A 23,487-nucleotide genomic window follows, 5' to 3' on the forward strand; every position below is an offset into this window, starting at 1 on the left:
GTGTATATGTACAGCAAGTGTGCCACAGTGCAGTTGTACAAAATCGGACTGATTAGTGCAGAACAATGATTTAGCTTAAATATATATGTGTGTGTGTGTGCTCCTTCAGTTGCCTTTAACTTTGCTGATTTCAAGTTTCCAGTTCTGCCCCGCTGTCACGCCTTTGCTCTTCAAAACAAGAGTTCCTGGCAACCTCATGATCAGGCACGTGCAGGGGGGGTGGCAAAAGGGACTTGAGCCCCTGCCCCATTTATCCTTGATGCCCTCAGTGCCCTTTTTTAGTTTTTATGGCCCACCATATCCCATAATTCATTGCGGGTCCCAACCAGGCGTTCAGGCAGAGCGTCGATAGAGGTGAAGAGCGACAAATTATTTAGCTATTTTACACTTTAAATCAGTGGTCCCCAACCACCGGGCCGCGGACCGGTGCCGGGCCGCGCAAGAAATAATGAACTACTTCCGGATCTTTTATTTTGAAAATCCTAAATCGGATTTTACCGGTTACGTCTTGCGCGTCAAAATTGAGCCAACTTGCAGCAGAATGAGTAACAAAACAGCATCGGAGTGACGGGTCCACGCGACCAAAAAGGTTGGGGGCAGCTGCTTTAAATGACACAACGTGATTTGGTGCAACGTCTTTAGGCGAGAATGTAAGTGTCTGTCTCAAATATCTCTACTCGGTTCATCAACACGTCACCTAATTGCAATGTTGCTCTGACATTTTCGGACAGCCAGCTCCCCTGGTCAGCTGCCAGCTGGCCGGGCGCTCCAGGTTCGGTATGCTGGAGGAGAACGCCTGACTCCTGGTACATTGTTATAAAAACTCCCGCTAGTTTTCCCCACGGATAATATACTACATTTGCTTTGCATTAGTAGGATCCAATTAAATTCTTGATTAATATGGGTTGTTGCTCTGTTGCTGTACGGTGTTTTAAGATCTTGTTCAATGTGCCCTTTTTAACTTTGAGCCCCCGCCCCTCCAAAGTTCTCTGCACGACCCTGCTCATGGTGCATTTAAGTGCGCCTCGTACACGACGTTGTTAGAACCCGGCTAAGCGAGGGATGAACATTGTTTACCAGACGGGTCGTACCATATGAGAAAGTTATTAAATCGTATTTTATCATCAACTTGTAAACAGTTTTTGTTTTTTTACAACACTTTCTTAACACTGAACTTTTAAAAATGGTTTTAATTGATAAAATAGAATAAAAACGTTTTTAGAATGGTTACGTTTTAAAATGTCCCAGAAAATTCAAAAAGATATAACTTGCCTAATAAAATATCTCACTAAATTACAAAATGAGATTTTTATGCATTGCATTTATGTCTATATTTCAAGTACAGCCAATTAAAAAATTAAAAATTTTGTTCCTCAGAAAATAATATTTCAAATGAGCCAATTAAAGGAAGGATTTTTGATATTAAACTGACACCACAGATATTGTTAACAGGCCAGATTTCATAATCTTCCACAACAGAGCAGAAAGATTTCATTATTTCGACTGAAGTTCGTTTGAGCCCATATAAAAATATCTTCGGTTTTATAATCATAGAAAATAGCACATTTGGATTGGAGCACCAATTTAATTTTGCACCAATGACCACCATCGTCAAATAAATCTGCCAGTCAACCTGCTGAGTGGGCTACTTTAATTGATTTTCTGTCAAACCGTCTGAAAGTTGTGACGAAAGTGTTTCGTTTTAAAAGTGAGCGGTTGTGAAATTATGAGAAACGAATTTCAAATAAAATCCGACCAAAACTAGGACAATTTCTAGAAAAAAAAAAAGTTTTGTTGCCATGAAATAAAGGAGATGGTGGCATTTAGAGTAAAACAGAATATGTTGGTTTGGACTAATAAGTCCAAGCCAACCGTAGTTGTTAACCTTTGATCTTTTCGTGTTATATCTGTGTTAGGTCAACAATTACACACGATGTTATCAAAATACAGTTGCACCTGCGGATGTTCACACTTTCTTCCTGCAGGTGAGGAGGAAACTGATATTTCCCACCGTCCGCAGAGGCACCGGAAGCTGCGTCCTCCTTCCTGAAGAAGCAGCGCTCTGGCTGAGACAAAGCTAGAAGTTAGCCATGTCAACTGTTGAGGAGCCCTCCAGTGAACCTCTGGGGGTTAAAGAGCAGAAAGAGCTGGATGCAGAGGTCGGGGACCACTTAGGGGACAATTATGGCGCCGACCCAACCCGATACATTTTGTACAGGTACTTTTCCCGTCTTGTCGCTGGCTAACCTAGCCTCAGTAGCTACTCCGTTAGCAAGGAGGCGTTTCTTACAAGTTTCTCGAGACGCCACTTTTTCCATATTACTTCTTTAAGAATGAATGTGTTTTAAGTGTCGTAGTGATAATAATTTTATCATGTTAATGGTCATTTATCAGACGGTAACAATAATTAAGTCGCTACAGGCTAATATAACAGCTTTGGTTTGGCATTTCTGCCTCTATTTATGCTCGAATAGTGATCATGGTAATAAAAGAAATGACAGTTTCCGCTGACGGTCAGTCTAGTTTTGTTAGTGGCCCTCCTTTAGTTTTCAACGTTGTGGTAAGCTGGTTTCCGGGGGTATTTGAGGTATGCAGTTGGATCAGTGCTGTGTTTTTATCTTTCAGAGACCGGAAGGAGTGGGCTGATCTGGAGCCTGTTCCGCAAGACGACGGACCAAATCCCGTGGTGAAGATCGCCTACTCTGACAAGTGTAAGCTGGTTGCTAGGATACCACAGGAGTGCATCTCCACTGATTAGAATATCATCAAAACGTTGAGTTCTTCAAAAAGTGAAACTCTTGTTATATAACAGATAATTATTTACACTGGAAAGTATGTCCGTGCATTGTACAGTATATGCAGTAACTAATTAGCGGAGGATGGAGGATCTCAGATTTGATTTACTTTTCCAAATTTCGATTTCCGATTTTGATGAATCTTTCCCCCCCACATTTTCCGAAAAAAAAAAAAAAAAAAAAAATCAAATGTGACAGAATATACATATATTTAAAAAACCGGACTTTTATTTATTCAGTGCTTTTGGAAGTTAATCTAAATTCAAAGTTGAAATAAATATAAACTATAAAACACGCATGTGAAACAGAATAATAGTTTTTAGGTGGGCTGACGTCACTCTGAACTATGGAAACACTAGAGTGCGTTGGTATATGTTTTGTTTTTTTCCCCCCAAAATGACGTGCTCCAAAACAAAGATTTATTTCATCATTAAAACCCATATTTTTTTTATTCATTTCAATATTCTTATTAGATTTTAAAAAAAAATCATCTGCTTGCTGTAACCTTAAAAATGAATATAAATAAAAACCCACATGAGTTTCACATTTTGAATGAAAGGACTTGAACTGAAACTTTTCAGTGACATTCTAACTGATTGAAATCAACCTCAAGTGAGTCGCTGGGAAACATTTTTGCAGTGTGATGCGGCACTCTCTGTGTTTCCATTTTGGAGACTGAACGTAATGGGATTTGAACGTCGCGCCACTCGTCACCGTGTGTTTTGTCCAACAGTTGCTGATGTTTATGACTATTTCCGCGCGCTCCTAAAGAAGGACGAAAAGAGCGAGAGGGCTTTCGCTCTGACAGCCGACGCCATTGACCTGAACGCAGCAAACTACACAGTGTGGTGAGCGTCACTCTTGTGAGACAACGGCAGTTTAAAAAAGTGAATAAAAGCAAAAAAAGTTTAACTACTGAGCTTAAAACGAGGGAAACATACAGTGTAGAGTCTTTTTTTAGTTGTTTTTTGGGGGTAGGAGTTTCTACCATTTCAGAATTTTAAAGTATACAATTTTCAACTGGCTTTAATTTATATTGTGTGTTAGAATTGGGCCAAATACGGCCTAGGTATTGAACCTTCAAGCTGGCAGTTAAATGTTATTTTATCAGTCAAATCACAATAGTTTTATTCTTTGTATTCTGCTAAATTGGACCAAGTTGAAAAGATGCTTAATAGTTTTTTCATTTTAATATCTCATCCAATGCAGAGACGGGTATTTATTCATATTTCAACAGTTTGTTTATGAACTTTATAAACTCTTTTCTCCCATAACCCTTTAAACTTTCTTGAGGCGGCCTAAGATGAAAACGGGTTTCACTCTGGTTTTTATTATGGATATTTCCCAACCTTATAAATGCACTAAATATTCTGTGTTTGGAAGTTAATACACTTTACATTTGAGATTGGTTTTCATTATTTTTGAAACAGAATTTATTTGCGTTAGTTAAGATGCCAAGAACAGTGAAACGGCCCTTTAAGACTACTACCCAGTCAGAATCCAGCTTCAGTGTTCGGTCATCAAATGTACAGGTGATAAAAGTAAACGCTTTGCACTCAAATATTTAAAATGTTTAGGGAAAAAGCAACAGGCTAGAGTTTGGGAAAAGCATCAAAGCTCAGACTGTGTAATGTTTCCGGATACGTTCTGAGGTTGTGGTGCGATCTAACGCTGGACCTGCTCCTGTTCAGGCACTACAGGCGAGTTCTGCTTCAAGCTCTGTCCAAGGACCTGAGGGAGGAGATGAAATACATCACCAACATCATCGAGGAGCAGCCCAAGAACTACCAAGTCTGGTGAGCCGCGTTTCCACTGATCACAACAAGTCGCGCACAATATCACTAACATCGGTATCGGTCCAACATTTGTCTTTTTTTTAATTTTTTTTTTACATATCGGTATTGGTCCGATAAATTGGCTAACAGCCAGTATTTGTTTTCATCTTGTTACCATTTGTTTCTGGTCGTTTTCTTTGCAGAGGTGTCAAAACAGTAGAGAAACATTGTATGATATCGGTTATTAGCCATAACAGCAGTATTAAAATCGGACATCAGTATCGGACCAAATGTTCATATTGGTGCGTTGCTAATCACAATCTCCATTCCAGCAATTTAAAGACGTAAAAATTAGAGGAGAGTCAAAACATGGGCTTACTCTATACATCTTTGTTATTTTTACTTCATCTTGATTTTTAGAATTGAGGTTCATAACAAAACATCCATCCATTCATCCATTTTCTTCCGCTTTATCCGGGTCGGGTCACGGGGGTAGCAGCTTCAGAAGGGAGGCCCAGACTTCCCTCTCCCCAGCCACTTCTTCTAGCTCTTCCAGGGGAATCCCGAGGCGTTCCCAGGCCAGCCGAGAGACATAGTCCCTCCAGCGTGTCCTGGGTCTTCCCCGGGGCCTCCTCCCGGTGGGACGTGCCCGGAACACCTCACCAGGGAGGCGTCCAGGAGGCATCCTGACCAGATGCCCGAGCCACCTCAACTGGCTCCTCTCGATGTGAAGGAGCAGCAGCTCTACTCTGAGTCCCTCCCGGATGACTGAGTTTCTCACCCTATCTCTAAGGGAGAGCCCAGCCACCCTACAGAGAAAACCCATTTCGGCCGCTTGTATCTGCGATCTCGTTCTTTCGGTCATGACCCAAAGCTCATGACCATAGATGAGGGTGGGAACGTAGATCGACCGGTAAATCGAGAACTTTGCTTTTTGGCTCAGCTCTCTCTTCACCACGACGGACCGGTACAGTGCCCGCTTCACGGCAGATGCTGCGCCAATCCGCCTGTCGATCTCCCGCTCCCTTCTTCCCCCATTCGTGAACAAGATCCCGAGATACTTGAACTCCTCCACTTGGGGCAGGACACCCCCCCTGACCCGGAGAAGGCACTCTACCCTTTTCCGGCTCAAGACCATGGCCTCGGATTTTAGGCACTGATCCTCATCCTGGCCGCTTCACACTCGGCTGCGAACCGTTCCAGCGAGAGCTGCAGATCACGACCCGATGAAGCCAAAAGGACCACATCGTCTGCAAAAGCAGAGACGAGATCCCAAAGCCACCAAATCGGATCCCCTCAACACCTTGGCTGCGCCTAGAAATTCTGTCCATGAAAGTAATGAACAGAATCGGTGACAAAGGGCAGCCCTGGCGGAGTCCAACTCTCACCGGAAACGAGCCCGACTTACTGCCGGCAATGCAGACCAGACTCTGACACCGGTCATTCAGGGACCTGACAGCCCGTATCAAAGGGCCCGGTACCCCATACTCTCGGAGAACCCCCCACAGGGCTCCCCAAGGGACACGGTCGAACGCCTTCTCCAAGTGCACAAAACACATGTAGACTGGTTGGGCGAACTCCCAGAACCCTCCAGGACCCTGCTGAGGGTGTAGAGCTGGTCCAGTGTTCCACGACCAGGACGAAAACCACACTGCTCTTCCTGAATCCGAGGTTCGACTATCCGGATTCAGGACGGACCCTCCTCTCCAGGACCCCTGAATAGACCTTGCCAGGGAGGCTTAAGAGTGTGACCCCACTATATTTGGAGCAAAACAGATGTTTTGATTTTATTTGGATTTTTTTTTGTTGTTGTTGCAGTGAGATAAAATGACTAACGAGGGATGAAAAGAAAAACCAGAATTATTGGAAAATGAATCCATTTATAGAAATCAGGAGTCCTTAAGACCCCGTATTTGCGTGTTTTCTGACTTCCTGTCCAGGCATCACAGGCGCATGGTGGTGGAGTGGCTGAACGACCCCTCAGCGGAGCTGCAGTTCATCGCAGACGTCCTCAGCCAGGATGCCAAGAACTACCACGCCTGGCAGCACAGGCAGTGGGTCATCCAGGTCAGCGGCGCTCCTCATCCTTCCTTCGCCTCACAAAGCTTCAGAGGGAATCTTTTCTCCTCTCTTGTTTTTTTTTTTTTCTGTTAAAGTTTGGGGTGTGACGGTGTGTCTGTTGGGGCTCCATGTCTGACGTCGTTTCTTTGTGCTTGACCTTCAGGAGTACAAGCTGTGGGACAACGAGCTGGACTTCGTGGAGAATCTTCTGGATGAAGACGTGCGGAACAACTCGGCGTGGAACCAGAGGCACTTTGTCATTTCTCACACCACAGGCTTCTCTGACCCGGCCATCGTGCAGAGAGAGATACAGTAAGCATTTAAAAAATATATATTTTTGTTTTCTTTTAAAAATAGTACCTAATAAAAGTATCCATACTCCTTGAGCTTTTCTTTTCTACAGTTAGTCATGTTACAAAAACAAGCTTTGATATGTTATACAGTTTCTTGTGCAAAATCAACAGATTAATTGAACTGCACATTTTTCAGAGAAATTGTCAAGAATAGTTTAGGTGGCTAACTCTGACCTGCAGGTGGCAGTATTTCTTACTTCTACCACTCTGCTGCCTCAACTTTACTTGATGTGAAGTCTTCCTGAAGGCCGAGGCAGCAGAGTGGTAGAGCGACATGGCGAGTAACAAAAAGTAATGTTTACTGTCACAAATTAGTGCAAATATTTGTAAAGTAGCAACATAATGAGTTAATGAATTTTATTGGGGTAAAAAAAAAAATTAATATGAGGTTTTTATTTTATGATTCAGAGAGACCTTAGGAACATTTTTTACCTTTGATCAGCTAAAACCAATTTTAAATCTGCAAAGCAGCATTACACTTCAAAACAAAGCGGCCTGAGTTTAGTCTGTTTTATAGGAAATCTATTCAGATTTCTAAATTAGCGAACCGTTTTCTCTTTGACTTTATACATTGTTTTTAGTTAAGGGTCATAGACCTTAACTGAAAAGGTTAGTTAAGGCCTAACTAACCTTTTTGGTTAGGTCAGTCCTCAAAGTTTGACAGTTTTGAGGACTGTCAAACTCTAGTCCTCAAACTGTGCTGCAGTTTTTAGATTTACCCCAGGTACAAAACACTGGAATGAAATGGCTTATTTTCCTCCTTGTATAGATCAGTTCTCCAGAGCCTTAATGACCTAATTATTCTATTCAGGTGGTGCAGCAGAGGCACATCTAAAAGTTGCAGGACTGCGGCCCCCCAGGACTGGAGTTTGACAAGTGTGTCATAGAGAATGACTTTTATAAAAATCATGTTTACAACATATTGACAAAAAAAAAAGACTTGACTAAAAGAATATTTCCCACACTACTAGTGTTTTATTCATATATGGAAAAAAAAAAAAAAAATCAATTCTATAGCGAATCATAAGTCCTTGTCCTGGGAATTCTGAATCGATTTTATTCTGTTTGATTTAATTTTTTTTTTTTTGTAAAATTATATTCTGATTAATAAGGAAAAATCCAGGCTAACCTCATACATAATTTAAGTAACAGAAGCAAAACAGATTTTTGTTTGAAATGTAAACTTATGGGATTTATTACAGTAAAGAACCATTTAAATAAATACTCTGTTGTTTTCTCTCGTCAGTCACATCATTTAAACAGAATCTCTTAAACATTTGAATTAAAAAAACTGGTTGTGGAATCAAACATTGTTTCAGAACCGAATTGTGAACCTAGAAGTCAGAATCAAATCACTAGATGCTACAAGATTCTCTTCTCTAATATATTGCATGAAAACACTTCAGAAAAACTTCCAAAATTAGTATTTATCAAATTGCAGTTGCGTTATAAAACATTTCTAAATTCTCTTGCATTTTTAGCTAAAGCCATTAAGATCCACAGGTCTGAGTGGAGGAGAAAACAGCACAAGGATTTGAAAATGGTTCCCAGACAAAAAACGACATGAGAACAGCTGTTGGCATGTCTTCCTGTTTGAGAAATCCCAAACATTCCTGGTGTTTGCTGTCAAATAATGCATGCAGCGTTTGTTCCACTGTGTGAATCTTTCAGCCTTCATTCATTTTCATGCCTTCTTCTCTTTGTGTTAGGTATTGTCTGAACCAGATCAGGAAGGCTCCTCACAACGAAAGCGCCTGGAATTATTTGAAAGGGTGAGAAGTGAGATTTAACGTTAGATTTAACTTCCTGGAAACCCTGAAAGGGAACAGTTTTTTTTTTTTTTTTTTTTCTGGTTTTCTCCAGTTTAAGAATGAATTGGTCCCTTTCAGTGTGGAGGACAGGAATGTTTAAGCGTGCAGCAGGAGCCCGCTGACACGGTTGTGATTCAGTTATTAAAAATGTAGAGGCTCTGAGGTGCTGTTTCTTCTTTTTATATATATATATATATATATATTTTTTTTTTTTTTCCACCTTTTTTTTGTTTGTTGTTCCCATCAGGATGCTGCAGGACAGAGGCCTCTCATCTCAGCCGGGCCTGCTGGAAAAGATCTTGGAGCTGAAAGAGACGCACTGCTCGCCCTACCTCCTCGCTTTCCTCTTCGATTGCTACGAAGACGCTTTGGAGTCCAGCTTCCAAAAGGAAAATCTGGAGCAGGAACATAAGGAGACGTTAAAAAAGGCTCTGGAAGTGAGCACTTGTTGACACTTTGAGAAATTAGCACTTTTTGTTTATTTAATCAATTTCTGAAGCTGCAGTCGATTCATGTTTCTTCCGTCTCGTGTTTGTCTTCCCGCTAAGATCTGCGAGCTTCTGGCCCAGGAGAAGGACACCATTCGTAAGGAGTACTGGCAGTTTTTGGGACGTTCACTAAAGAACAAATATGGAGGAGACGGCCCTTCGAATGAGGAAACCAAGCCGGCCGACACCCAGGAGGCCAGCTAGAGCTCCACGTTAACACTCCCCTCCATGTTCCATTAACATTAACCAACACATGGAGTTTGATATCGCTGTAAAGTCTTCTGTAAATCCCTTCAGTCTTGGAGTAAACATGTCGTCACTTAGAAGAATGTATACTCCGTATAAATATTAACTCCCCTGTTCTTGCTTATTTCATCTGAAACAGTTTAAAGAAGTTCAGTTATTTTTTTTTAAATATCATTACACATATTATGTGTGTGAAAGGACTCTTTGCTTTTGTTAGCACAACAGCATCCAAGCTACAGCTCAGAGGGTTGATAACGGGCGATAAGTCGGTGGCAGAAAACACAAACGGGACTTTAACTTGGCTGCTACTTTGCAAACTAATGTGGAAGATTTAGTGTGAGTGGAAGGGTAGGTCATGTTTAAACATAACTTGAGTTAAAATACTGACAGTTGTTAGCAGAACCTTTTCCTTCTGTGACAATAAAGCAGCTGAGCAATAAAACACTACTGTGCTGCTGGATTCTGATCATTGATTTATCGTGTTGCAATAATTTAAAATATCAATCGGAAGTCAAATTCAGCAATTGATGCATTATGGGATGGAGGCTAATATCAGCCTGTGACTGCTGACGTGTTAAGGAAGCTAATCTGTATTGTTTGCTCTGGTGTCTGGTTATTTCTGTTTTTGTAGGTTTTTTTTTTATAGCAACTACAGTTTTTTGGGGTTTTTTTTTTACCACTCAACATTCCACTAATATAATCTGTAAACAGCGTTTTTAAGTTGTGCACTCAATGAGTCCAGAAAGGTGGACACTGAGGCAGCCCTGAAATTGCTACATAAAGTGTCTTTGAGCTCATTTTTAGTGTCATTTAGGGCCATGGAATAACATGACGTAGAAAATTATATCAAGTGACGCATTACGTCAAAAGTTAGTCCAAACAAAACTTAGAAAATGAGGTCAAACGAGCCATGGTATTACGTGAGTCCAAACACAAGTAGTATACAGTATGACGTAAAAAATTAGCCCAAACGAGCTAGCGTCTAGCATGACGTCCGAAATGAGAATACAATGAGTCCAAAGGAGACAGCATGACGTCAATAATGAGTCCAAATGATACAATATAACATGACGTCGGAAATGAGCCCAAATAACTCATAACAAAATTACTCCAAAGGACACACAAGGCTACGGCTAACTAGCTAGCCATGTGGGTGTAAATGTATCACCAGTTTGCTGGACGACGTTCGTTTTTTGTACATTTATATCTTTTTAATCTTAAATTTAATTCAAAGTGGTATTTAAAAAGTCTTAAGTGTTTAACTTGTTTAAAATTTCTTGGACAGGCTTTGCTCCGTGCCGCCAGGAGAAAAGCGAACCTGGAGCCCCTGCGGGTCCTGCGGGCCCTGCGGGTCCTGCTGCTGCTGCTGCACACGGACCGACAGCTTCACTTCCTGGACTCCCTCCGAGCTTGGAAATGGATTTACTCCACTAGATGCAGCTGCTCCTACTTCTGCTGACACTACAGCCCAATCCACCCCTCTTTTCATTTTCTGCATCCCAGCAGTGTGTAATTATGTCTTCTGTAAGGCTACTCGCCATTCCCTCCATCTTCTCGGTGTGGAGGATCGAGTTATTGGAGAGTTCACGTCACCGGTGTTTGTGACAGGACCGAGCATGAAAACTGCCTGGCACTTGAATTACTGAATGAAAAGTCAACTCGAAATTATTTCTTTTCTTTCTTTCTTCTTCTTTTTTTTTTTTAAACAGCAGGATATTACGTTTTAGGCTTCGGGTTCCCAGCTGCACCTGACTCTTAAAAGAAAAGCAAAAAAACACCATGACACACAATCAAGGCTGACATGCCAGTGTCGGTTTAGGTTACACTTACATTTTTATTAAACAAGAAGCGACACCTGCTGCACCTCATTAAGCGTGACCCTAACCCAGGGCCAACCGCACCAGCATATGGTCTCACAAGGGGTCTGAGGATCTCATCTCGGTACCTAATGGCAGTCAGGCTACCTCTGGTGAGCACATGGAGGGCTGTGCGGCCCTCCAAAGAAATGCCACCCCACACCATTACTGACCCACTGCCAAACCGGTCATGCTGAAGGATGTTGCAGGCAGCAGACCGCTCTCCACGGCGTCTCCAGACTCTGTCACGTCTGTCACATGTGCTCAGTGTGAACCTGCTTTCATCTGTGAAGAGCACAAGGCGCCAGTGGCAAATTTGCCAATCCTGGTGTTCTCTGGCAAATGCCAAGCGTCCTTCATGGTGTTGGGCTGTGAGCACAACCCCCATCTGTGGACGTCGGGCCCTCATACCATCCTCATGGAGTCGGTTTCTAGCCGTTTGTGCAGACACATGCACATTTGTTGCCTGCTGGAGGTCATTTTGCAGGGCTCTGGCATTGCTCCTCCTTGCACAAAGGCGGAGGTAGCGGTCCTGCTGCTGGGTTGTTGCCGTCCTACGGCCTCCTCCACGTCTCCTGGTGTACTGGCCTGTCTCCTGGTAGCGCCTCCAGCCTCTGGACACTACGCTGACAGACACAGCAAACCTTCTTGCCACAGCTCGCATTGATGTGCCATCCTGGATGAGCTGCACTACCTGAGCCACTTGTGTGGGTTGTGGAGTCCGTCTCATGCTACCACGAGTGTGAAAGCACCACCAACATTCAAAACTGACCAAAACATCAGCCAGACAGCATAGGTACTGAGAAGTGGTCTGTGGTCCCAACTGCAGAACCACTCCTTTATTGAGTGTGTCTTGCTAATTGCCAATAATTTCCACCTGTTGTCTATTCCATTTGCACAACAGCAGGTGAAATTGATTGTCAATCAGTGTTGCTTCCTAAGTGGACAGTTTGATTTCACAGAAGTTTGATTTACTTGGAGTTATATTGTGTTGTTTAAGTGTTCCCTTTATTTTTTTGAGCAGTATATTTATATATATATATATATATATATATATATATAATCAATTTAATTAAATGCAACATTGTCTTCAATAAATATATTTCAGTATTTTTAATGGGTCTACTTTAAAGGACTGTTTGTTTGGAGAGAAAGCAGCGTGTTAGCTTTGAGCAGCACAATGAAGTGAGTAAATAAAAAAAAAACACAAAGAGTTGCTTTGAAAGGCTTTCATCAGATGCAGGAGGCCTTACTTCTGTCTGAGCTTTGAGTCTTGAGGGGGGGAGAGAAAGATAAGAGAAAAAAAATCAAGTTATTGTAGGAAAAAGGATCTGAAGGTTTGACGCTCCAGCGATTGTCAGAGGGGCTGGAAACGATTGCTTCCAGTTCACAGGCAGAGCAGGGCCGGGACCCAGCTTCCCTCTTCAGTCCGTCTCCCCAGAACAATCCCGTAAAGCCCACACGTCCATCTACGTAAAGGGTCGGTGGTGTGTGGCGTATAAAACGGCCCTGCAGCGCCGCTGTGCTGCCATGACGGTCGAGGTGAACCTGTTGAAACACGGGGCCCTTGCTCAGATCCTCAGGTTTCAGGGATCAAGTTGATTGAGCTCATTTCTAATTCCCTTTTAAGAGCAGGAACAAGCTGAACATCGGCCCTCAGGCACCAGAGGGCATCGTTCATAACAACGGTGTGTGAGTGAGGTGGAAAACCTCCAATTTCACCTTCACTGCAGCAAGATTACAAAAAAGAAGAAAAAAAAAGATTTTCGGGGTGATAGGATAATCTATTTTTCACTGATTTTGGAAATGGTTGCATATGCTATTTTCTTTTAGCACATCTATATTTCTGTATGTGACATGTCTCCCTGGACACCTGCATATCCATCGCCGATGAGTCCATCATCAATAAATACAAATGCACTGTTTAGTTCTGTCTTTCACTGCATGCCACCAGAAGCCAAACACTGAAAACATGTCATAGAAAAACAAAACGTGAAATTTTGGACTACAAACTAAATGTTACGTGTCAAAGAAAACGTACTGCACATTACCCTGAAGACCATTTCGATCGCGAACCATGGCGATGGCAGCATTATTCTATGGGAACGCGTTGGTGCAGAGGAAGCCGGTCAGAGGTGACAGGAGGAGCCACATCCTGGACAATCCTGGGAGAAAACCAGGTTGAGGCTGAACAAGTCTGGAGAACGGAGTGGAGCTTCAGCTTCCAGCCGGACAAGAAACCAATGTACAGCCAAAGCTACAAGTGAAGGGTTTAGAGAGAAACATGGTGTTAGAATGTCCCAGTCAAATCCAGTTGAGAATGTGTGGCATCTTCACAAAACATTTCAGTCTCCAGCTGTAGATGGCTACCAGAGCTGAATCCCAAAATTCATTAGGCTAAGCTAAGCTAAGCTAAGAAGTTCACAAAACACTGAGGCAAATATTTGAGTCTCTACATGTAGCTAGCTGACAGAGATGTACGCCAAAATTCACTCAGCAACAATGAAACCATGTTGAATGAATTAGCTAGGCTAAATTAAGCTAAGATAAAATGATACTATGTGGCATGATCACAAACACAAATATTTCAGACTCTAGATAGCTGACGGAGGTGTATTCCAAAATTCCTTAAACTAAGCTAAGTTAAGCTAAATTGAGCATATGTGGCATGTTCACAGACACTGAGGCAAGTATTTCAGTCTCTAGCTGTAGACAGCCAACAGAAACACATCTCAAAGTGAATTCAGCTAAGCTAACATGAGCTAACCTAGGATGCACTTTCCTAATTCCAGAATTAGGACGTTATTGGGCAGCAGCACAATATACAGAAAACAGAAAATATAGCATGCTAAACATAAATTATAAATAATAATAATATTAAGAAAATATATATAAATAGTGTCTATTTCTACTAAATTAAATAGTCATCTAGGAATATATTTAAATATTTTTGTGCAAATGGAGCAATTAGAGTGAGCTGTATCCAGCAACAATTAGACTCAGTTAATGTACAGAGTTATGGCAGGAAAGATTACCTATGGCTATAATTACAGAAAAATGGTTCTAACAACAAATTGGGAGAAGTGTGTGTGTGTGTGCGTGTGAGCTGAATACACACTATTTTACAAAAGTTTGTTTTGCAAACAGTGGCATTTCCTTCCACTTCACAACTGTACGCCACTTTGTGTTGATCCATTACGCAAAGCCAACAATAAAACACACAAACTGTCGTCATGTGCCAAAAAGGTTTTCAAATGACGGCAACGAAGCTGCGACAGCTTCCACTGTGATCCGCAGTGTTGTATAAAGTACTGAAATCTCAGAGTCAAGTAAAAGTACAAGTACCTCTCCAAAATATGACTTTGGTAAAAGTCGAAGTCACTGACTGAAATGTTACTTGAGTTAAAGTCTTAAAGTATCTGAAACTTCTTGTACTTAAGTATGGAAAGTACTGTAAAAATGGATGTACTCAAGTAATGTAATGAAAAGTACAAGTAAAAAGTAAAACAAGGCAAATGCAGTTTGAATGACATTTTTTATATTTTGGTAAACTTGTCAAATACACTTAAAATAATGTACCCAACCAAGTGCAGGCAAAATTAAACCTGCTAATAGATATACCTGCAGGCATCATTTAGTTAAGAAAATTAGGTGCTTTACCTATAGCACAAGGTTAACTTAACCTGCTTTACAACTGAACCAGCTTCTTAGTATACCCTCCAGGACAGAAAATACAAAGTTTTTGTAAGCCTTAAGTTTTCCCTTTAAGTAAGGTCAGTGCTGAAAATGAGAAAAATAAATAGTACAGAAAATGCGGCCAACATGAAGAAAAAGAGCTGTTACGATTACTCTACTTCACAAATCAGTGAATCAGTCAATCCTACAGTCAGTAGGTGGTGCACACAACTGGTCATTATGCAAAAGAAAAAAAGAATTGGGAGGGAAATGCAGCTTATTGGCATCTGTAAACCTGGTTCTGAACTTGCATGCCTTTCCTATATTCGTTAAATTGAGTCTAAATTGCTATCGCTATGGCTTCTGCCCCCCTTGAACAGAGGAGTCTAGGTAGCCTGATACAGTCAACATTAGGCCTAAGCTAAAAACACCATGTATGGAACTGAAACAATGCCAAACAAAGTTCATTTATGGTCAAGATTTCACAATACAGTAGTGTCTAGTGACCAAGCTATAGTTACTGAAACAGGAGGATTATAACCATTTCATAAGACGTTACCTCGATGTGTTTCTTCAAGTTGGACGGGGAGTTTTTGTAAGATAGGATTTCCACATCTTCGGGCAGGAATAACATAAACTGCATGCGGTACGACGAATCTTTAACACCCACGAAAGAGTATATTGTGTTTAAATAAGGCCAGGGGCTCTCATCACCAGCTGGTGGTTCCCCTGGAGCCGTGTCCGACGTAGTTGCAGTCGTTGTGGTCTCCGTCTCCTCCTCTATGTGACTGCTGCTGATTGCGAGACTTGCTTTGTGTTTAATGGGAGAAGCGAAACAGGTGTATCCTATTGGTGGTGATGAACAAGCCCAGGCAAGCAGGCTACGGACTTTGTTTGGTAGCCTGCTTGCTACTTGCTAATCAGTAGGTGGGTCAAAACACTTTGTTTCTCTCTCGCGCTTTTTTGTAATGAGTAACTAAACCACACATTGAAAATGTATCGGAGTAAAAGTACGCAATTAAGTTCGGAAATATAGTGAAGTAAAAGTGAAAGTCATCAAAAATTTTCATACTCCAGGAAAGTATGAAGTACTCCAAAATATACTTAAGTAAAGTAGTGAAGTATTTTTACTTCGTTACTATACAACACTGGTGATCCGCTCCCTCTTCATCCAGACGTATTCCGCTGTCTATGTGGAGATGACATAATTTAGCCACCAATGAGGAATCCCGGCCCAACAGAACCCGTGTGGTGAAGTAAGCCGGTCTTGTTAGTTTATTTGTGTCTTTTAACGCGCCTCAGTCGTGACCCTGCGGCTGAAACCTTCCCGTTCACTGTGCCGTGACCTCGCACAAGTTCATTATCATTACGTGGCCTTTTATTTCCCCCTCTTCCTCCCCACTGATGAGTCGTCCTAATGGTCTGATCATCATCATTACCATCTTCACTGCTCCGGAAGGAAACGGGAACAAAGTTTGAAGTGAACGTTAAAGCACGCAGTTTGGACAGAATACATAATTCGCTTAAAGACGTCCTGAAAATCGCCCTTTGTTTTTGTTTTGTTTTCTTTCCCTTCCACTGACCAGACAGTCTGTACCTGAGGGATGACGGCTAATTGCTTTTTTTTCCCAAATTGAATTTTTTTTTTTTTTAAAAAAGCTTAACAATATAAAGTGAGTTAGGCAGGAAATGAAGACTTGTTGCTATGGCAAGGGATGATATCGTTGCTTAAATTGTGTTGTTTTTTTTTTGCCTACCTGCTTCTTTGGTTGTAAATGAGCTAATTGAGAGTTTTGTGTCTCAAAGTAATTCTACAGAAACGACATAAAATAATAATTTTTTTTAAAACCCTACAATATAGAGGTTAGGAGTTAAAGTGAAAGGCATTAACTTTCAAAAGTATTTGGATCATTTGAATGTTTTCACATTTTGTCATGTTATAACCTTTTAGGAGAATTTTTGATTTGATAGATCAGCACAAAAATAGTGCTTGATTGCAAAACAAGAAGGAGAAAAACTGATCAATATCAATAATAGATGCTGTTGAGGTTTGTTTCTAACAGTTTTCACCCATCATTCGTTGCAAAATAGCTCCAACTCAGCCGTATTCAAAGTTTAGCCACAGTTTACCCTAATTACATTGAGCTCTGAGCTTTGACTGGGCCATTCTAACACCAGTCTATCATGGCTCTGGTTGTATGATGTATGCAGAAAAATCCATTACATCACATAGTGAAACAAGAGCAACATAACCTCGCACACATTTTTTCTTTTTTTTTTTTTTTACATCTGACAAATAGTGAAGCGCTGTTCATAACAAATGAAGAGGATTTTCACTGAGATGTTCAAATTTCCTCTGCAAAAACGTTACATATTGATCTCATCCAAGCAGAGATGAGATCAAATCTTTGAAATGTTTGCTGCAGTACTTTTATGAACCATGACGAGCATCGTCACCTAAACAGGTTGCATGTCTCCTTTCGGTCAGTTGGGGGCAGCAAAACAAACTCCAAACACTTCATTGACAAATTAACACTATTTAACTCCTCAGATATTTGCGTTTTTGGCACATATCTAGTTAATTTCTTCTTAGTGACTCCAAAGTTAAAGTCCGTCTGGTTTGTTAGCTGCTGCTCTTTTGGCCATGATGGCTGCTGATCTCCTCCGTTCTTTGCAGGCGTTTTAACTGGGCCTGTTTTTAAATGACAATACCCACCTGCAGGGACCGTGAATGAGGCTGATGAGCGCAAAACGTGAATGGAGGGAAATCCAGACGAACCACTAAAAACAGGCCTCTGAGAGCAGCAGTCATTATGAGATGAATTTTAGCGAGTTTGTGCTATCGATGCAGCTACACGCAGTCGTTTTTAGCTACCTGTTCATCGAGCAAAATCTCTATGACTCGGTAGATCTTTAAATTCTGACCACCTTATTTAAACCTGGTTCTGACCAGGGCCGGATCTAGTAGACTGTGGGCCTCTGGGTATGGCTCCCGACCCCACACACATTTCTTTTTCATGTGAACACAATATCAGCTTGACAGGGCGTCCTAAGCATTAGTGGAGATGTCAGATGGTTCTGCTTTTACTGAAAAGATGTAGGAAAACCCAGAGCGGCACTGAGCGAAGTGATCAGCATCCCTCCTTGGAACGGCTTCATCCATGCAGAAGAAAAGAAAGCAAAATATTTTCATTACAATCACAGGCCTGTTTTTGTTGTTGCAATCACTAAAATGCACTTTTAAAGGAGCAGTATTATTTGTTTTATAGCACAATCAAGTAATTATGTTAACTTCAGTTGTGTATATATATATATATATATATATATATATACACAACTGTATATGTGTCTACCTTAGGATAGACACAAAGTTATGATGTCATATTGTTCAAATACTCATTTGTCTTCACCAAAATCAAATTGATTGATTTAATTAAGACAGTGCAAATTACTGAATGTACAATATACTGGATTTAGCAAAAATGCTCATTTCCATCGATAGTCCTATAAAAACACAAGACTCAAACATTTATACATTAAAAAAAAAAAGAAATACAGTAAAATACAATTTAAACAAATACACATGGGCTTTAAAGCACAATGTATGGAAAGCATCTGTTGACCACAAAACAAATCAATGAGGCCGTCCCCCCAAAACCCAGTGCCCTGAGCTACTGCCCCCTAAGCTTCATCTAAATTGTGACCCAGGTTCTGACCCCTGGTCCTCCAGTCTGGTCCAGTCAGACTCCGTATTGATTCTACGTCTCTCTGCCTTCAGGAAGAACGTTGTTGAACTCCCGTCCCAGCCCTGCAGAAAGCCGGTCCAGACTTTTTAATATTCATGGAATCTAAACGAGGTTTTACGGTCCGTCCGACCCGTCACCGCCACCACACAACAGTCCGGTTGCCGTGGCAGCTGGCTTTTTGGCACGGCGGAAGCAACAAGCTCCACAGATACGTACTGTGATTTATATTTCCAACGCTGCTTCTAGGAGGATTTCACTTCTTTGCCAGGAAGTCTGACTTGAGGACACTTTTCTTTTTCTTCCTAAATCCCACCTGGTGTTAAAAAAACAAACAAATTAAAAACATATCGTCTGGTTCAAAGAGTGTTCTGCACATTAAAATGAAGCCGGCTTCGGCTCGTTCTGCTCACCGAGCGCCGTGTGTGCGAGGGACGATCTCGCCCGTGAGGATGGGAATTACTTTCCTCCTCAGTAACACCGTCTTCCAGGTTTGTGACCATGACGAGTAAATTGCCTGCGTTACGCAGGAGAGCGGGGACGTGTTTGTGTCCCGATGAAAGACATATGCTGTTAACAACTTCTGCTTCATCAGATTTGTTCAGGCAATTTAACGCGGTGCGTCACATCGGGACTGAAATGCTCTCTGTGTGACCTGCGACTGCTGCAGGTTAACGCAGGTTATTCTCTTAGACAATGTAATTCGCACAGCTCTTAATCACAGTTAGGCTTCTTTCCCCCACATGAAAAGCCGGTAGACTGAGCTCAATTGGGGAGTAAAAAAATGCAACATTTGTCACATTTTCAGTTGGTGAGTTTCACTTTCGTGCTGCACTGTGTCAATCAAACAAAAACCCTTCGAAAAACCTGTTCCCCTCCTCACCTGTGATGGCGCTGCACCAAGAACTACAGAAGGAAATGACATGAAAAACACTGAAGAAGACACTGACACTTCCTTCTTCACAAAATGTAAACAAAAGTGGATTAGCGTCAGGATTTAGAGGTGGTAGGATTTCTCTTTAGTCTTTGGTAAAAGACCACAAGCCATTTCTCCTGTTAGCATGTTTGTTTTGGTTGTATTTTACCCAGAATGCCTTGTGCTGCAGTCCGCCTTTTTGTTTTGGGAGCGGCCTCTGGTCCAGATGCGTTCACATATGCATTCGGACCACATTAGAGTTCACTTTAACTGGACCCAGACGGAGGTTTTCAGGCAGACGAGAGTTTCACATCAGAGTCCGATTGTGCGTTCACACCCTCCCCAAACAAACTAGACTTAAACCAGACAAATTAGAGTTTGATTAAAGCGGACTAAACAGAGCAGGTGTGAATTCACCCCTAGTCACTAAAGGATTCACAAAGTCGAATCCTTTCAAATGTAAAATCAGGTTTGGATCCGTTGCCTCCTTCAAAACTCAGATTTGTGTTTCCTCCCTTGCTGAACGGTGGCACCGTTGCTGCTGATTGTGGCGACATCAGCGGACCGACCAACGCCGACAGAGACCCCCAACCCTCCCGCCTCCGCCCGTCACAAGCCAGCAGGACTGCAGATCCATCAGCAGATCATCAGTTTGTCATTCACCGCTTCTTATCTGCAAACCTATGCAAAGCAGTAATGACCTAATTAGAGTGGCTCTCGGACTCACTGGCAGCTGTACCGCTATAGTCAATGAGGTGGCTCATTGTGATAAATGGAAGTGAGAGGTTTGTCTCTGCTGTAATTTTTCTGATGGGCGCAGTCAAATCTTTTGGCTAATTTTTCACGTTGAGACGCAGCGAAATGACAACCACGACAGTCCTGGGTGTCCTGCCAGCGCGTCTCACCGTGGAGTCCCTTCACAGATCAGGGGACTCATCCTGAAGACTTTCAAGAGTTTGGGAAGGATTCAAAAGCTACCCAGTTTAATTTCTGTCCTGAAACAAAGAAGAGCAGTGTCCACTGACCTGAACTGTTGGAAGGGCATTGTGACATGTCCACACACTGGTTTTTCTTTTTCTTTGCCTCTCAGATGTTTGACTTTCAGTGACTTTGGTTCTTCTCAAACCTTTTGCCCAGCCAAGAAGTTGGCTGTTGGCTCCATGAGGATTTGACTTGGGGCTACAGCACATTAACTGGGCATTGACTCAAATTTGGGTTACCATATGGAGGGCACTTACACTGACTACATGGAATTATACAATACGTTAATTTTGGGAGGAAAAAAATACCACGCCTAACCATTTCTTACTCCAGTCCCACGTCTTCGGCTTGTCCTGCTGACAGGGAAAGCCAATCTGAAGTTTCAACTTTTCTCCAGAGTTTTTTCTTGTTCCTCTTCTATCTCTCTTTCTCTGTGGTCGATTAAGACAAACTCATAGTTTCTAGTCTGCTCTACAAATTTGGGCGCCCACTGAGGGTCTGCTATCTTTTTGGACATCTGTGTGCAGTTCGACTGTCCACAGTTGCTGGGGTAGTAATGTTCTCAGGCACCAAAACAGAGGAAATATAGAAAACGGTCAGCTCATGATGAGAAGAGAAACTGCAGCAAAGCTTATTTTACAGGATTATAAAGAGGATAAATTCATTTAATTTGTCAGAGACAACAAGAATACAGAAACCACATACTTCCTGAGGTGGACACATCATAGGCACAGAAACAGAGAATGCTGACTAGAAGTAATTTTTCAGGAGTTGCTTTGGCGCCCCCTCTAGCACAGCACCCCGCAAAAGCACTGGACTTCAACTGAGGGTAGTTTTCTCAATAGTTAGAATGCTTGAAAATAGCATAAAATCAAAAGGGCGTTACACACCACTGATGTGTATCTGGGTGCCTCAAGCAGTTGACATAAGTTTGCTATCTATTATCGTACTTAACACCTGTCTGTGTTTTGGTTGCTATATGGCCTGATAGTCACTGCATTTCCGTTACAAATGTGTGCAAAACTTTGTTGATGTTCTGCTAATGACAAACAAAACCAAATGTGAAAATTGTGGCGTTTCCATTAAATAAGAAACAATTAAAATCACACATGAATAAGTTTTTTCACTCAATAAGTAATAAAAAAGAAAACATGCTCCGTCATCCTCCAACCACTTCCTGTTGTCTTCCTTCGTCCTTTCTGCTAGTGGTACCATCCGGTTGTTGCTCACGTAATGCAACCCCCCGCCCCAAAAAAAACTGTTTTGTGAAATACACTAATTTCGATGCAGCTGATAAACCACCTCATCCTAGAGTTAAAACTTTTTACCGTAAAGCCTGAGCTTTTTTCCCAAACTGCCGTGTTTCCATTAAGCTAATTTGATTTTGCAATTCCAACTTGCGCAATTATACAATCAAATCTTACATCAGGGCACCAAACATAACAATGGACAAAAGACCAAAATGTTTAAACTTAATGTTGACTATGAGGCCTCAGAGTTAGTGGAGCTCCCCTTTCATCTGTCTGCGCTAACATTATGAACCAAAGGTTTTCACGCTCAAACATTTGGCTTTTAGACTGTGGGTTGTGAGCCTGTGCTTGGCGTTACAGCGCTGGCTGTGGGTGACTCACACCGTGTGTCCTTCTGAAATGAAAAGACCGTAATGCAATTCTTGAGGTCCTGTCTTCACCGGTGCCAAGGCCATTTGGACTCTGAAGAGAGAAAACAAACTGCAGATACTGTAGGCCCGCCCACACAATTCTATTAAATCGCTTAAATAAAATCCCAGGGGATAGTTTGTTTCTTTTTTTTCTTCCCTTTTGTATCTACGCTGTCAGCATGCTCACTCTAGGGGAAGATGTGGAGGAGTTTAGCAAGCGGGACAGAAGGCCGCGGACAGCTCAAAGCCTCGGTCCGGCTCCAGTCGGCTGCTGGATCCTCTAACTGTTGCTCTCGAGCCCCAAAAACCGATTCCACAAAATAAGAAACCGTTCAGGGACGCCGACATGCTGCGTACGCCGAATGTGTCGAACGTGTTACGCGAATGGAGCGGGTTGTGGTTTCACTAAAACTCCATTTATTTAAAAGATTACTTGAAGAAATGAGATTCATAGTCTGTCCCTGCTGCTGTCAGATTGTGTTTTAGCATAAGACTGAGGGCTTTGAGGGTGTGCACAGAATCAAACCTTCTCTTGAGCAAAGTGTTTCTGCATCAGAGGGGACACTCCAAATAGTATTGGGTAGTTTGTTTTAACCAGATGTTGGTTATGCTTTTTGGGACAGAAGTTAGGCAGTTAAAGCCAAGAAGCACGGCATCCGTCTTCAATGATGCAAGTTGGTTACCAGATCTTGTAGTCCGGTAGACTCGGTTTGATTGGTGACCAAAATTGCAACATTTGTTACATTTTCAACTGATGTGGTTCGCTTTCACATTGCACCGAGTCAAACAAACTAAAGCCTCTAGAAAACCTGCTCCCCTCCTCGCCTGTGGTGGCGCTGCACCAAAAACTACTGAAGGAAACGACACGAAAGCCTCAGAAGATGCTGAGCGCAACTTCCTTCTTCAAAAAATGTAAACAGATATGAAGTGGTATTGTAGTGGCACTCTGCGTCCCAAAAGTTCGTTGTACCACCTTTGCAGTTTGTCTAACAACCAATATTTGAATCACTCGACTGAAACCAAGTCTTCTTTTATGATGTTTACTTAAAGAACTCCAAAAGTACACTTACAGAAAAGAATGAAAGGCTCGGTACAGATCGGTCAAAAAATTGTGTTGCTTCCACCGT

General features: G+C 41.9%; 1 protein-coding gene across 1 annotated transcript; it reads left to right on the forward strand.

Moving 5' to 3' along the window:
* The first annotated feature begins 2,020 nt into the window (after positions 1-2,020).
* Positions 2,021-9,989, forward strand: fnta (farnesyltransferase, CAAX box, subunit alpha). Its single transcript, XM_028009517.1, has 9 exons — positions 2,021-2,218; positions 2,626-2,711; positions 3,529-3,643; positions 4,487-4,591; positions 6,511-6,637; positions 6,795-6,943; positions 8,694-8,756; positions 9,043-9,232; positions 9,344-9,989. The coding sequence occupies exons 1-9, from the start codon at positions 2,091-2,093 to the stop codon at positions 9,485-9,487; spliced, it is 1,107 nt and encodes a 368-aa protein (XP_027865318.1). The 5' UTR covers positions 2,021-2,090; the 3' UTR covers positions 9,488-9,989.
* The last annotated feature ends 13,498 nt before the right edge of the window (positions 9,990-23,487 follow it).

Source organism: Xiphophorus couchianus, chromosome 23 (genome assembly GCF_001444195.1).
Source record: "Xiphophorus couchianus chromosome 23, X_couchianus-1.0, whole genome shotgun sequence".
In the NCBI taxonomy this organism is placed as follows: domain Eukaryota; kingdom Metazoa; phylum Chordata; class Actinopteri; order Cyprinodontiformes; family Poeciliidae; genus Xiphophorus; species Xiphophorus couchianus.

Excerpts from the sequence above, each read along its gene's own strand:
- fnta (XM_028009517.1), top strand. The coding sequence starts at position 2,091 with ATGTCAACTGTTGAGGAGCCCTCCAGTGAACCTCTGGGGGTTAAAGAG. Across the intron at positions 6,638-6,794 it reads ACAGGCAGTGGGTCATCCAG|GAGTACAAGCTGTGGGACAA; the intron begins GTCAGCGGCGCT and ends CTTGACCTTCAG. Across the intron at positions 9,233-9,343 it reads CGTTAAAAAAGGCTCTGGAA|ATCTGCGAGCTTCTGGCCCA; the intron begins GTGAGCACTTGT and ends CTTCCCGCTAAG.